This window comes from Pinus tabuliformis, chromosome 7 (assembly GCF_031772625.1).
Source record: "Pinus tabuliformis cultivar Carrire ecotype Pingquan chromosome 7, CPIR1, whole genome shotgun sequence".
Classification (NCBI taxonomy): domain Eukaryota; kingdom Viridiplantae; phylum Streptophyta; class Pinopsida; order Pinales; family Pinaceae; genus Pinus; species Pinus tabuliformis.
The window spans coordinates 1,008,639,146-1,008,654,872 of record NC_142293.1 but is presented as its reverse complement, the minus strand read 5'-3'; the positions used below and the strand labels follow the sequence as shown (position 1 = coordinate 1,008,654,872).

General features: G+C 36.7%; 1 protein-coding gene, 1 long non-coding RNA gene and 2 pseudogenes across 2 annotated transcripts; 2 read left to right on the top strand and 2 right to left on the bottom strand.

Annotated features, from left to right (window-relative positions):
• Positions 1–2,076: 2,076 nt before the first annotated feature.
• Positions 2,077–2,760, top strand: LOC149250985 (putative pentatricopeptide repeat-containing protein At3g13770, mitochondrial pseudogene; annotated as a pseudogene).
• Positions 2,761–3,580: 820 nt separating this feature from the next.
• On the top strand, positions 3,581–4,105 carry LOC149250984 (pentatricopeptide repeat-containing protein At2g22070 pseudogene; annotated as a pseudogene).
• Positions 4,106–6,498: 2,393 nt separating this feature from the next.
• Positions 6,499–10,816, bottom strand: LOC149250983 (uncharacterized). The gene is made up of 8 exons (XM_089453807.1): positions 10,443–10,816; positions 10,273–10,337; positions 10,078–10,147; positions 9,826–9,993; positions 7,129–7,224; positions 6,959–7,023; positions 6,764–6,833; positions 6,499–6,679 (listed from the first exon to the last, which is right to left on the bottom strand). Exons 1-8 carry the CDS (start codon positions 10,529–10,531, stop codon positions 6,499–6,501), a joined length of 804 nt encoding a protein of 267 aa, XP_089309933.1. The 5' UTR covers positions 10,532–10,816.
• A 2,901-nt stretch (positions 10,817–13,717) lies between these two features.
• Positions 13,718–14,514, bottom strand: LOC149250982 (uncharacterized). The gene is made up of 3 exons (XR_016265964.1): positions 14,385–14,514; positions 14,042–14,133; positions 13,718–13,870 (listed from the first exon to the last, which is right to left on the bottom strand). It is a non-coding gene; the product is annotated as an uncharacterized LOC149250982 (long non-coding RNA).
• Between the last annotated feature and the right edge of the window lie 1,213 nt (positions 14,515–15,727).

The following is a 15,727-nucleotide window of genomic DNA, read 5'->3' as shown; positions in this document are numbered from 1 at the left end:
GAAGATCAATTTCCTGATGAGCACCTGTTTGTTGTTGCTCTTCAAACACCCTGGTATGCTGATGTTGCTAATTACCTTGCAGTAGGTAAGCTACCAAAACACTTAAAACCTAATAAACGTAAGCAGATTGTTCAGAAGAGTACTCGATTTTCGTGGATTGGGGGCTATTTGTTCCACACAGGTGCAGACATGCAAATTAGGAGATGTATTCGAGAAGATGAAATTTTCGACATCCTAAAAGCCTGTCATGACGGACCATGTGGGGGACACTTTGCTGAAAAAAGAAAAACACATAAAGTATTGCAGACAGGATACTACTGGCCTACAATTTTCAAGGATGCGAAGAAATTTGTCTAAGCCTATGACAGCTTCCAGCGAGCAGGACGACCTGGTCAAGACCACGAAATGCCTCTGAGGCCACAATTAGTCATTGAACCATTTGAACGATGGGCTCTTGATTTCATTGGACCCATCAACCCATCATCAAATTCGAGAACATATATCTTGGTGGCCATAGAATATGTCACCAAATGGGTTGAGGCTGAAGCGTTGCCTAGAGCTATAGAAGATTCTGTAATACAGTTCCTGTTCCATTTGTTTGTATGTTATGGCCTTCCGAGATAAATAACTAGCATTTGCACCTGATGTTGCAAAGGAAACGCCGTAAGGCATAAAGTGTGGAAAAATAGGAACATGTGAATGGGCATTGTTGAAAGCAAGAGTGGATGATAAAGAGTTGCAATTGAGATTGTTAGTTATGTGTACGCTGAATATAAATATTTTATAAATAATAGTGTGTAGAAAAATAGTGACATGTGAATGGACATTGTTGAACGCAAAGGTGGATGATATTGAGTTACACTTGAAACTATTAGTTATGTGTGTTTTGAATATGGATAAGTAATAGTAGTGTGTGGAAGAATAGAAACATGTGAATGGACATTCTTGAAAGCAAGGGTGGATGATAATGAGTTATAGTTAATGTTATATAGAGTTTATCCATTATTCATGTAACAGTTGTTGTTTATGTGAACATATTTTTGTACATTATTTTAAGTTTCTTTTTGTATTTGGAGATTTTGTTTTTCCATATGTTACATATTTAAGAACGAATTGTCACTTTTAAAGAGGGCACACAAGGTTGCTAGCTGTCACAAACCATCATGAAAGTAAAAATTAAATGTCCTTTTCCTACTACATGGTTTTTTCAACTAGGTGTTTCGAAAAATACAAGTGAAAGCCATCAAACTCCTTGCTGAAATCAAACTCTGTGGTGAAATTTTCGTAAATATATGGATGCACAAATTCCTTAACTTTCCAGAACTCTATTAAATGACATTTTTCACTACTAACTTCATATGAGATGTTATGAACTTTCTTTTGGATAAAACCTCAAATGTGAAATTTTCGTAAATATAGGGATGCACAAATTCCTTAACTTGCCAGAACTCTATTAAAATGACATTTTTCACTACTAACTTCATATGAGATGTCATGAACTTTCTTTTGGATAAAACCTCGAATGTGTTTTTAATATCCCAATTCAACTCTCGGTGACATTTTCGTAGATATAGGGATGCACAAATTCCTTAACTTGCCAGAACTCTATTAAAATGACATTTTTCACTACTAAGTTCATATGAGATGTAAATTAAACTGTTTTATTATTATTATTTTAGTTTAATGTTTCATTATGCATACTAAATCTTTTTTCATATAAAACTAAATTTGAATGTTTACTCATTTACAAATACTACAACACATACTCCTTTTTTGGATTGATGTTTATGAGTAGTAGGTCAAAACTTGCCAAATGCTTAAATTTCTTTTCCAAAATTTTAGAGATGCCCATTTGAAAACCCTGGATATATTAGTGTCTGATATGAACAAGTTTCGAGCTTGCTAGTTGTTGGGGTGCAGAGTTTTCTGTAAATTGCTACCAAGCAAGGAAGAAGTCAAAAGTGGATTGGTATTAAAACCATGGCCGCAGCTCAAGGACCTGTGTTCTTGTCCCCAAATAAGGATGCATGCCAAGTGTTTGACACAATCCCTGAATGAGATGTTTTTTCATGGACTATGGTTCTTACAGGCTATGCAAAATGTGGGTATGTGGAAAATGCACGATGTCTGTTTGACAAAATGCATGAACATAGCATAGTTTCCTGGAATGCAATGATTGCGGCATATGCCCGATGTGGTGATCAGGTTGAAGCCATGGATTTATATGGCCAGCTGCAATGGATGGGCACAAAACCTGATGAGTTCACCTTAGCCAGTGTTGTAAGTGCATGTGAAAGCATGGTGGATTTGGGATATGGGAGGAAAATTCATGGACAGGTTGTTAAGCTCGGATTTGAGTCAAATGTATTTGTTAGGACTGGTCTTGTTGATATGTATGCCAAATGTGGGAGAGTAGATGGTGCACGCCAAATGTTTTATTTAATGCCGGTTCGAAACAATGTTTCTTGGACTACCATGGTTGCAGGATATGCCCGAAATGGGCAAGCGGACGAGGCCACAAGGTTTTTTAATGAAATTCACCAGACCGGTATGAAGCCAAATGAGTTGACATTTGTCAGTGTCGTCAATGCGTGTGCTATTCTCATTGATTTGAGGTTTGGCAGACAGGTCCATTCATACATTATCAAAAGTGGATTCCAGTCCCTAGTTTCCGTGTGCAATGCTATTGTTACAATGTATGCCAAAACTCAAACCATAGAAGATGCACTATGTGTGTTTGATAAAATGCAGGAGACTTAATCTCATGGAATGCAATTATTGCAGGATATGCACATAATGACCATTATCAAGAGGCCTTAAAGGTTAGTTTCCAAATGAAACAGATAGGTGTGAAACTGAATCAATTCACTTATGCAAGCATTCTCAGTGTAAGTTGCAGCTACCTACTTTTGAAGAAGGTAAACAACTTCACGGCCACATTATCCAGACTGGTTTTGACTCAAATATGTTTGTTGGAAGTGCTCTTGTAGACATGTATGCTAAATCTGGCAGCCTACAATATGCCCGTCAAGTGTTAGACAAAATTCCTTAACAAGATGTGATCTCTTGCAATGCAATGATTGCAGGGTATGTGCAGCATGGGTATAGTGAAGAGGCTCTAAAACTCTTTTGTCAAATGCAACACACTGGTTTGAAGCCAAATGAGGCAACTTTTGCTATCATTGTTAGTGCGTGTACCAACCTAGCAGTGCTTGAGCATGGAAGACACATCCATGCCCACATTCTTTGTATGGGGTTTGAGTCACCCATGTCTAGATGTCTATGGTCAACGCCCTAGTTACTATGTATGCCAAATGTGGAGGCATAAAAGATGCACGGAAAGTTTTCGAGAAGATGATTGAGTGTGATGTTGTCTCATGGAATGAAATGATTGTTGGTCATGCTCAGCATGGGGATGGGGTGGAAACCTTGAAACTTTTTGAGCAAAATGCTACTGACAGGCATTAGTCTAGATGCCATAACCTTCCTTGGTTTCTCTACTTGCAGCCATATAGGTCTAGTAGATTGAGGACATTATTACTTTCATTCCATGAGGCATGAACATAACATCACACCAAGAATGGATCATCATGCTTGCATGATTGACCTTCTCAGTCGTGCTGGTCGTCTAGACGAGGCAGAAGATTTCATCAATAAGATGCCATTTGAACCTTATGTCAGTATCTGGGTGGTACTACTCAGTGCTTGCAGAGTTCACGGCAATATGGAAATAGGAAAGCGTGTTGCACAATTTCTTTTCGATTTGGAGCTGAAAAATACTTCAGAATATGTGCTGCTTTCAAATATCTATTCTGCAGCTGGCAGGTGGGATGATGCAGCCAAGGTTAGAGAAATGATGAAAGACAGAGATGCTAAAAAGAAGCCAGGGTTCAGCGGGATTGAGGTCAAGAATAGAGTACATGCATTCATGTCAGCAGATATATCACACCCACAAATAGAGGAAGTTCATGCAATGTTGAATACATTGGCCGGGCCAATGGACGAGGTGGGTTATGTACCGAACAAAAACTTTGTCGTCCATCACAGTGAGAAGCTAGCCATTGCATTTGGGCTTATGAGCACACCTCCGGGGGCCCCTATTTGAATAATAAATAACCTTTGTGTATGTGGTGACTGTCATAATGCTGTCAAGTTTATTTCTAAGATTGTTGGACGTGAAATTGTAGCAAGGGACGCTATACGTTTTCACCATTTTAGGAATGGAACGTGCTCTTGTCAGGATTATTGGTAATACAAGATGAAGTTTGAGCACTATTTGGGAGTGGGTTGAATGCTTCTCTATACTATCCTCTATTGGTCTAGAAGTTGCTTCTTGTGACACGTGGAAATAAGGAGAAACATGCTGAAAATATGTCAATTGTCTCGTAGATTCTTCATGTGGAGCAAGCTCACCTCTGGTAAGTTTCATACAAGATTCTGCATTGCTTTGATAGCATGAATGGATGCGTTAAAAATTTAGTATGTTAAGCTTGATTATTGACAAGACGGTTCTGATCTTGTTGCATGACACATAAGACACTTTCTTTTATAGTACTCATTTCTAACATTTTTGGTTGTCTTTATAGCTGCACCAGTTTGGCAAATTGTCAAAATTTCCCTTTGGATAAATGTTAGGAACATCACTTTCTAAAGAGAACAAAAGCATGGGTGAGAAGCAACATTACAAAACATATGTTTTTTCACAATTCTGCTTTTTATATGTTGAAGTGTTAATTCAGTCATTTATCATTATTGAGTTGCTAAGAAGGAGGGATGCAATCGATATTTCTTGATCAGGAAACCAAGTTGAACTTTTAAATGGAAGGGAACAAATGGCATGTTGATTAATGTCAAACATTGATAAATCCAAACTTTGGAACGGTGCGACATTGTTTATGTAAGCCCCCATCATTGTAAGTCAGGTTTATACTAATTTTATATTATTTCAGAATCAAGTCTTGATTTAATTTAATTATAATTTTAAGCTAGTAAAATATCAAGTACCCTAGAAGAATGAGACCTTTAAATTATGGTCCAATTAAATGTTTAAAAATTATTATTATTTTTAATAATATTTAAATATAAATATTTGTTTTTCAAAGTTAAACATTATAAATTACATTGGTCAATAAATCAATAAACAAAAAAAAATACTCTAATCTTATCTCAGTAAAAACTAATAATAATTATTTGTTTTTCAAAAATAAACATTGCATAATTACATTGTTCAATAAATCAATAAGCTTTTTATATTGTAAAGTCACTTTTTATATTGCAAAGTCTTACCTCAGTAAAAACTAATAATAATCCAATTACTATAAGAAAATAGATCCTTATATCATAAACAAATTATCTTTATACTAATTCAATATTTAACTTCACCATAATATTATATAGAAACTTAACATACGTTCTTTCTCAATAAAGAAAGAAAAAATTACTTGTTCTATATGGAAACTCATTTAGAATTGAAGTCACAGAGGCTTAGAAACAAAAATGGGATATTGCCTAAAACAGCCTGCATATCTTGACAATTGTGAGTTATATAATCCGTGGTATTATCTTGTTTTAAGAAGACAGAAGGCTCAGAAACAAAAATGGGATATTGCCTAAAACAGCCTGCATATCTCGACTTATTGCGAGTTATATAATCCGTGGTATTATCTTGTTTTAAGAACACAGAAGGTGCACTGGAGCAACAATATCATATAATGGATTGAAAATAGAATGTGTTGTAATCGGATCGAATAACGGATTGAAAATATCAAAATTAGTAGGCTGAAAGTAGATTTTGTATCCAGTAACAAATTTGGCATCAAAATAGTAAGGATGCCAGATTAAGCGACATAAAAAAATTGACAGAAAACAGATAGAAAATATCAAAAAATTGAAAATAAATACTGTGCACAGGAGCTCCACAATATTTCAGAACTGTGAATAATGGATAACTTTGTGTGATCATGCCTCGCATGCATAAAAGGCAAAGAAATAAGTTGTTTCTTCTGAATTTTAAAACCCTCCAACTCAGTATACTCTCATAATATAGAGGATCCTTTATTTTTTAAAAGCAAAGGAATATGAATGCATGTATGGTATCTGCAACTTTGAATAAAAGGCATTATTCATACAGTTTTTGTCTCCATGGACAAAAATAGTGCTTTCAACAAGTCAGCCAACCAGCTACCCTTGCAAAGGATAGAGGAGGTCAGCCAACCAGCTACCCTTGCAAAGGACAGAGGAGGTTCAAACATATCTAGAAAGAGCAGATCTAATTTTCTCAACCAATCTCTCATGCAATCCAAATTGACATGATTTGCCAAGAATACAAGGCTCCCAAGGAATCAATCATGCAGCTTGTTGGACTTATTTATATACTAGATCTTTATTACACAACACCTTACATGTACTATTTTCCACAATAATAATTTGAAAATTTTAAGTAGGGAGTCCAGATGGCTTTACAAATATGGAATTGTTTAGGCCTAACACCTGGTTAAATTAAAATATATACCCTTTAACGAGGAATATGAACGGCACGCAGATAAGGCACGCAGCAGCAATGGTGGGGACAACAACTCCCTGATCAAAAGCCTTTTTAATAACACCTGTCCTGGTGACATGTTGATAGATCAAGTATGCAGAAGCCACTATGGAAATGACCATTCCAGCTTGAGTTCCTCTGCAAACCAACAACATCCCATAAACTACCATCCACATTTCCAAACACCAATCCAATCATTTGTTAAGGAAAACAACAACTTGCCTCAGGTTCATGGCTTGATAAGGAGCAATTATCACCAGTAACACAAATAAAAATGGTAGTTCCAATTCCCCTGTTCCCAACAAATTAAGTTTGTCAAACACTACAGTTATGTCATGCAATTCAAATCAATATACTCTGTAGGAAAGAATGACCAAGTAAGTAAAATAGGATGGAATTTGAGTTCTTGTGACTCACCAAGAATGTAGTAAAATAGTCTAACAAGGAAGACCAAGAAGGCAGTCCACAAACCATAATCACCTCTGTAATAATGTAGACAAACAAATCCAAATGTGGGGCGAAGTTTAAATTCTCAGTTCACTTCAATGGAATTTGTCTAATTTTGCAACTGGGAAATACCTGGTCACCTGATCCAAGAAATGACATCTCCAGGTGCCTCTAGGGCCAACAGTGGAGCAAGGAAAGATTTGTCGATGGTTGTGTGCTTTGATAACATCAAAACCCTGCAACACCATAATTGAATCATTTTTTGCCTCAACAACTACTTGAGTCCCAAAAATAAAAGTTGAATTATGACTCAAAAAAGCCTAATGCCTTTTTTAGAGTACTGAACTTTGGATACATTCTTGGATATGTGGGCACATTGTAATATTTTCCTACTGCTATTTGGATTTGAATCCATGAATACATTCTAGGATATGTTGGAATTTCTGTACACCCTACAATTGTTAAGAATGTTTTTTCTTGTCCCATTTAATGACATCAAGGAACCCACCTGTTTTTGAGGAATTAAGTAAGCTAATGTGGGTGTCCTAGCAAATAAAAATGTATAGCTTATTATAGTTAAGTGTTTCTTGTAATGGATTTTGTTAATCTCAAGGTAATGGACTTAATGTTTATATGATGTGCATAGTTGACTATTTCCAAATAAAGGTATGCAAAGAGTGAACAATGCAGAAATATTTTTAAATGAAAACTATCAACTGATTTTTGATGGACATGAGCAAAGTCAACTTTTTGACTTTTATCATATCAATCATATTGGGTATTCCACTATAATAAGATAGCTTGCCATCACATATATGACAACTACAAGTTAAATTGTCTAAGAGGATTTGTAATCTTTTGCATCCCTGTTGATGAAAATTGTTTCACCATTGATTGCCTTTAGGTTCAAGGATTATATCAGAGGACACGCTGATAACATTTGTGGATTATATCTTCTACTTGCTGCATGTTGTAATCTATGTACTGAAGGAATTTTTCATAAGCTAATGGTTCATCTGAGGATCTAAATGTGTAGATTACAGAGGACTTGTTTAGGCCTGCCTCTGAGGGAAGTCTGAGGATATCTTATGATACTTGGAGAAAAGACCTACAATTGACACAAAGTCAAATGCTTGTTCACTATCTATGCAACAAATTCCATGTGATCAATGAGAGGTTTGAAATGATATGATGGCATCCAATATTGACTACAGCAGGATAAATTTGCACATGTCAAGTCTGATGAAATTTTGGGCTTCGGGTTTGTAAGCCCTAGAAGATCTGAAGCAAATCTTGAGTTAATTCTAAATTTTGTGGCATTATTGAAGCCGTGGCATTAAATCGGATACTTTGAAACAAAACCTGAGCCCCATTCTAAATTGATCTTTAGACTTTTGTTGTAGCGAGTTTGTGCTTGTTGCTATTCAAGGGTTCATTAATAAACTGATGTTTAACTTTCCATGGCTATGTTGAGCTCATAATGATGCCATTGACTATAGTACGATTGTTGGTTGTGTCATGATTAATGTATTTAAGTATGCTGAGTGAAAGGCTGCCTGAGCTAAGATGGCAATTGTTGCCATGATGACCAGGAAGAGGTTTTATACTGCGATGTGTATTGCTCTATCCAAGAATCTTTTTTACTAAAGCCTGCTACTGCCAGTTTTGTTGAAACAGGAAGGGTATATGGAAGAATCATTTATAGCAGGAGTGCTAACAAGAGAGTGGTGATACAAGTTAAATTTTCTAAGAGTATTTGAAATCTTTTGCATCCATGTTGATGAAAATTGTTTCACCATTGATTTCCTTTAGCTTCAAGGATTATATCAGAGGACACGCAGATAACATTTGTGGATTATATCTTCTACTTGCTGCATGTTGTAATCTATGTACTGAAGGAATTTTTCATAAGCTAATGGTTCATCTGTGGATCTAAATGTGTAGATTACAGAGGGCTTGTTTACACCTGCCTCTGAGGGAAGTCTGAGGATCTCTTATGATACTTAGAGAAAAGGCCTACAATTGACACAAAGTCAAACTCTTGTTCACTATCTATGCAACAAATTCCAGGTGATCAATGAGAGGTTTGAAATGATATGATGGCATCCAATATTGACTACAATAGGATAAATTTGCACATGTCAAGTCTAATGAAATTTTGGGCTTCGGGTTTGTAAGCCCTAGAAGACCTGTAGCAAATCTTGAGTTAATTCTAAATTCTGTGGCATTATTGAAGCCATGGCATAAAATCGAATATTTTGAAACAAAACCTGAGCCCCATTCTAAATTGATCTTTAGACTTTTGTTGTAGCGAGTTTGTGCTCGTTGCTGTTCAAGGGTTCATTAATAAACTCATGTTTAACTTGCCATGGCTATGTTGAGCTCATAATGATGCCATTGACTATAGTGAGACTGTTGGTTGTGTCATGATTAATGTACTTAAGTATGCTGAGTGAAAAAAACCTTGTGTTCTTTAAAATATTATTCATACAGTTTTTGTCTCCATGGACAAAAATAGTGCTTTCAACAAGTCAGCCAACCAGCTACCCTTGCAAAGGACAGAGGAGGTTGAAACATATCCATAAAGAGTAGATCTAATTTTCTCAACCAATCTCTCGTGCAATCCAAATTGACATGATTTGCCAAGAAGACAAGGCTCCCAAGGAGTCAATCATGCAGCTTGTTGGACTTATTTATATACTCGATCTTTATTACACACCACCTTACATGTACTAGTTTCCACAATAATAATTTGAAAATTTTAAGTAGGGAGTCCAGATGGCTTTACAAATATGGCACTTTTTAGGCCTGACACCTGGTTAAATTAAAATATATACCCTTTAATGAGGAATATGAACGGCACACAGATAAGGCACGCAACAGCAATGGTGGGTACAACAACTCCCTGATAAAAAGCCTTTTTAATACCCCCTGTCCTGGTAACGTGTTGATAGATCAAGTATGCAGAAGCCGCTATGGAAAAGACCATTCCAGCTTGGGTTCCTCTGCAAACCAACAACATCCCATAAACTACCATCCACATTTCCAAACACCAATTTAATCATTTGTTAAGGAAAACAACAACTTGCCTCAGGTTCATGGCTTGATAAGGAGCAATATTCACTAGTAACACAAATAAAAATGGCAGTTCCAATTCCCCTGTTACCAACAAATTGAGTTTGTCAAACACTACAGTTATGTCATGCAATTCAACTCAATATACTGTGCAGGAAAGAATGAGCAAGTAAGTAAAATAGGATGGCATTTGAGTTCTTGTGACTCACCATGAATGTAGTAAAATAGTCTAACAAGGAAGACCAAAAAGGCAGTCCACAAACCATAATCACCTCTGTAATAATGTAGACAAACAAGTCCAAATGTGGGGTGAAGTTTAAACTCTCAGTTCACTTCACTGAAATTTGTCCAATTTTGCAACTGGGAAGAACCTGGTCACCTGATCCAAGAAATGACATCTCCAGGTGCCTCTAGGGCCAACAGTGGAGCAAGGAAAGAGTTGTCGATGGTTGTGTGCTTTGATAACATCAAAACCCTGCAACACCATAATTGAATAATTTTTTGCCTCAACAACTACTTGAGTCCCAAAAATGAAAGTTGAATTATGACTCAAAAAAGCCTAATGCCTTTTTTAGAGTACTGACCTTTGGATACATTCTTGGATATGTGGGCACATTGTAATATTTTCCTAATGCTATTTGGATTCGAATCCATGAATACATTCTAGGATATGTTGGAATTTCTGTACACCCTACAATTGTTAAGAATGTTTTTTCTTGTCCCATTTAATGACAACAAGAAACCCACCTGTTTTTGAGGAAAAAAGTAAGCTAATGTGGGTGTCCTAGAAAATAAAAATATATAGCTTGTTATAGTTAAGTGTTTCTTGTAATGGATTTTGTTAATCTCAAGGTAATGGACTGAATGTTTATATGATGTGCATAGTTGACTATTTCCAAATAAAGGCATGCAAAGAGTGAACAATGCAGAAATATTTTTAAATGAAAACTATCAACTGATTTTTGATGGACATGAGCAAAGTCAACTGTTTGACTTTGATCATATCAATCATATCATGTATTCCACTATAATAAGATACCTTGCCATCATATATATAACAACTACAAGTTAAATTGTCTAAGAGGATTTGAAATCTTTTGCATCTCTGTTGATGAAAATTGCTTCACCATTGATTGCCTTTAGCTTCAAGGATTATATCAGAGGACACGCAGATAACATTTGTGGATTATATCTTCTACTTGCTGCATGTTGTAATCTATGTACTGCAGGAATTTTTCATAAGCCAATGGTTCATCTGAGGATCTAAATGTGTAGATTACAGAGGGCTTGTTTAGTCCTGCCTCTGAGGGAGGTTTGAGGATCTCTTATGATACGTGGAGAAAAGACCTACAATTGACACAAAGTCAAACTCTTGTTCACTATCTATGCAACAAATTCCAGGTGATCAATGAGAGGTTTGAAATGATATGATGGCATCCAATATTGACTACAGCAGGATAAATTTGCACATGTCAAGTCTGATGAAATTTTGGGCTTCGGGTTTGTAAGCCCTAGAAGACCTGAAGCAAATCCTGAGTTAATTCTAAATTCTGTGGCATTATTGAAGCCGTGGCATAAAAGTGAATATTTTGAAACAAAACCTAAGCCCCATTCTAAATTGATCTTTAGACTTGTGTTGTAGTGAGTTTGTGCTTGTTGCTGTTCAAGGGTTCATTAATAAACTTATGTTTAACTTGCCATGGCTATGTTGAGCTCATAATGATGCCATTGACTATAGTAAGATTGTTGGTTGTGTCATGATTAATGTATTTAAGTATGCTGAGTGAAAGGCTGCCTGAGCTAAGATGGAAATTGTTGCCTTGATGACCAGGAAGAGGTTTTATACTGCGATGTGTATTGCTCTATCCAAGAATCTTTTTCACTAAAGCCTGCTACTGTCAGTTTTGTTAAAATAGGAAGGGTATATGGAAGAATCATTTATAGCAGGAGTGCTAACAGGAATGTGGTGATACAAGTTAAATTGTCTAAGAGGATTTGAAATCTTTTGCATCCCTGTTGATGAAAATTGTTTCATCATTGATTGCCTTTAGCTTCAAGGATTATATCAGAGGACACGCAGATAACATTTGTGGATTATATCTTCTACTTGCTGCATGTTGTAATCTATGTACTGAAGGAATTTTTCATAAGCTAATGGTTCATCTGAGGATCTAAATGTGTAGATTACAGAGGGCTTGCTTAGGCCTGCCTCTGAGGGAAGTCTGAGCATCTCTTATGATACTTGGAGAAAATACCTACAATTGACATAGTCAAACTCTTGTTCACTATCTATGCAACAAATTCCACGTGATCAATGAGAGGTTTGAAATGATATGATGGCATCCAATATTAACTACAGCAGGATAAATTTGCACATGTCAAGTCTGATGAAATTTTGGGCTTCGGGTTTGTAATCCCTAGAAGATCTGAAGCAAATCTTGAGTTAATTCTAAATTCTGTGGCATTATTGAAGCCGTGGCATAAAATCGAATATTTTGAACCAAAACCTGAGCCCCATTCTAAATTGATCTTTAGACTTTTGTTTTAGCAAGTTTGTGCTCATTGATGTTGAAGGGTTCATTATCAAACTCATGTTTAACTTGCCATGGCTATGTTGAGCTCATAATGATGCCATTGACTATAGTAAGATTGTTGGTTGTGTCACGATTAATGCACTTAAGTATGCTGAGTGAAAAAAACCTTGTGTTCTTTAAAATATTATTCATACAGTTTTTGTCTCCATGGACAAAAATAGTGCTTTCAACAAGTCAGCCAACCAGCTACCCTTGCAAAGGACAGAGGAGGTTCAAACATATCCAGAAAGAGCAGATCTAATTTTCTCAACCAATCTCTCATGCAGTCCAAATTGACATGATTGTCCAAGAAGACAAGGCTCCCAAGAGAGCCTTTGAGGTATTCCAAGAGAGCCTTTGAGGTATTCCATTTTCTGAGAGGAATATATTGACAATTGGAAATAGCCAGAAAGCAAAAGCTAAAAATCTCAGCAGATTACGGTAGTAGAAAAATCTAGTAAATTGAGGTTGCCTATCCCAAATTAGTTAGCATTCTGAAGGAGCCCCTTGTCTCAACAATCGGCTTGAGAGAGATTGTCCTTAACAAAGTTATCCTTAGGAGAGTTTTGAACTTGAGAGAGATTGTCCTTAACAAAGTTATCCTTAGCAGAGTTTTGAGCTGATCTTTAGAGGGGGGGACTGTATAGCTCGAAAACCAATCCGAGATGCTCTAAGAGAGATTGTCATTAACAAATTTATCCTTAGCAGAGTTTTGATCTGATCTTTAGAGAGGGGATTGTATAACTGTAAAACCAATCCAGGATGCTCTAAGAAAGGCTTATCTAATCATTGTTTTACACAAATTCTGCACAAAACGAAAGATGACCGAGAAAGCAATCATACTCACTTAATTGATCAACCACTAAGTTAGTAGGAGACACCACTTCATTGAAAACACCACTCTGTTATCCATATCATTGGGTTAGTAAGAAACACCACTTCATTATAACTAAACTTTAAACTGTATCCGACCAATCCTCACAACCATTATGTGACCAACTCTCACAACCAATGTGGATCAAAAATATTTATGCAACTACAATACAACACAACATGAATGGAATCATACTCACACGCCGCAACGCCAAACAGCCAACAGAAAGCTTTGGTTGAGAGCGCAACTGAGCATTCAGTGGAGAGCGCACCGCCACAGCTGCTTCTTGGTATACTGTGAATGAACTTATCCACTTCCGATCTCAACAAACCCGAGTTCATGAATGACGAGGAAGTGGATCTGTCGATAAAACCCCCCATTGCTTCTTAATTCCACATTGCCCACACATCATTTCAATTCAAGCAGCTCAAAATGAATTAAATTTGTTCAAGCAGCCCAGCATGGAAGAATCTTAAGGAAAAAACAAGAAAGCATGAATAAGTGAGTTTTATATGATAGAAAATTAAAAACCTGAGAGAGGTAGGAGGGGTTGTAAAACGGGCATTATTGATCATCTTCTGCTGCTGCTTTGGAGTCCTAATGGGATTAAGGGCAGAATTAACCTTGCAGAGCGAAGGCCTCAGTCACATACAAAAAGTGAAAGTTCAACACATTATAAATTAATATTATCAATGTAAAAAATAAAGGTATGAAAAACCCACGTATGTGTTCCTATAAAGACAAAATGGATTAAGTTAATGAGAAAACAAGCTTTTACAAAATTGTTTCATGTTTCTGATGCATGCCTGAAAGGAAGAGAGAAAAAATGCAAAACAGTTCAACACTCAAATTACAAAAGAATTATACCACTTACTTGTCCTAGATCACCCATAAGTTTCAAATGCCTGGGTGAATCCTCCGAACCTCTAAAGGGAACCAGAACTTGAGAACCCGTCTTAGCTGCACATTGATAAAAACAGTGAACAATAATGCCTAAAGCCAAAGTATTTGTCTAATGCAAAAAAAAACAAAAAACACAAACTGTGTACAAACAGAGACATTATTGACACTACAACAAATGATGCGATATACCAAGTTGCTGCACAAAATATCGACCGAGGAAGCCCGTGGCTCCAAAGACGGTTGCAATGATACCGCTGACACAATGAATCACAGATGATCATTAGTTAGGGTATCTACTTCAAGATCTCCCCGATCACTGAAATTGTTTTTATTACAAAGGAAATCCAACTGCCATTTCCATGCCTGGTTTTCACTCTTTGACCATCAACATATATTGAATTGATGTCTCCATATCATAGACGCTCTATGGTTACAACCTAGAGGGGTTAGACGAAAACCAGATAGATGATCTCCCTCCGGTTCCCTTGCGAATAAGGTGCCCAATTCCGAGATTCATATCGCCATTTTCGTCTCTCCGACTTCCGGTGATATGAAGCCATTTTCGTCTCTCCGACTTCCGGTGATATGAACCCCGGCTATGGCAGAAATCGACCGCGCTAATCAACGGCTCAACCTCTCTCCATCGTCTAACATATAATCTGACGGTATTTGAGGGTGACAGATAGACAATAAGGGGATTTCATTTCAGAGGGGAACGCCTTACGGCGTAATTACAGATGGAGGACCAAAATTTGCCAGAAACAAATTAGTTGCAACACTTAACAATTATCACGTCCAGCATAAAATTACTACCCCATATCACCCGCAGGCGAATGGGCAAGTAGAAAGTAGCAATAAGGTAATAGAATCAATTTTAACAAAAACCATTGCTTCACATAGGCGTGATTGGGCCGCCCGACTACATGAAGAACTGTGGGCTTATAGAACCACATGGATAAGTACCACCGGTTATTCACCCTATCAATTAGTGTTTGGAAAACAACCTATTTTCCCCATAGAATTCGAAATCCAAATGTTACGAACTACACAGGAAGTTGGCCTAGATTTAAGTGAGGCACAAATTAGTCGATTACAACAGATTAATGAATTGGACGAAATCAAGCTCTCTGCATTACAGAATACAACACTTATTCAACAACATCGAGCTAAATGGCATGATGCACTTATCAAGAACAAAGTCTTTCATGAAGGGGACTGGGCTCTGTTATATGACTCTCGGTTTTAGGACTTCCCGGGGAAACTGCAGACTCGTTGGTTGGGACCATACGAAATCCAGAAAGTACATGATAATGG

Coding starts and splice junctions, on each gene's coding strand:
- LOC149250983 (XM_089453807.1), bottom strand. CDS start 10,531: ATGTTATCAAAGCACACAACCATCGACAACTCTTTCCTTGCTCCACTG. Junction 10,338..10,442: donor GATGTCATTTCTTGGATCAG/GTGACCAGGTTC, acceptor ACATTATTACAG/AGGTGATTATGGTTTGTGGA. Junction 6,680..6,763: donor TATCAAGCCATGAACCTGAG/GCAAGTTGTTGT, acceptor GTTGGTTTGCAG/AGGAACTCAAGCTGGAATGG.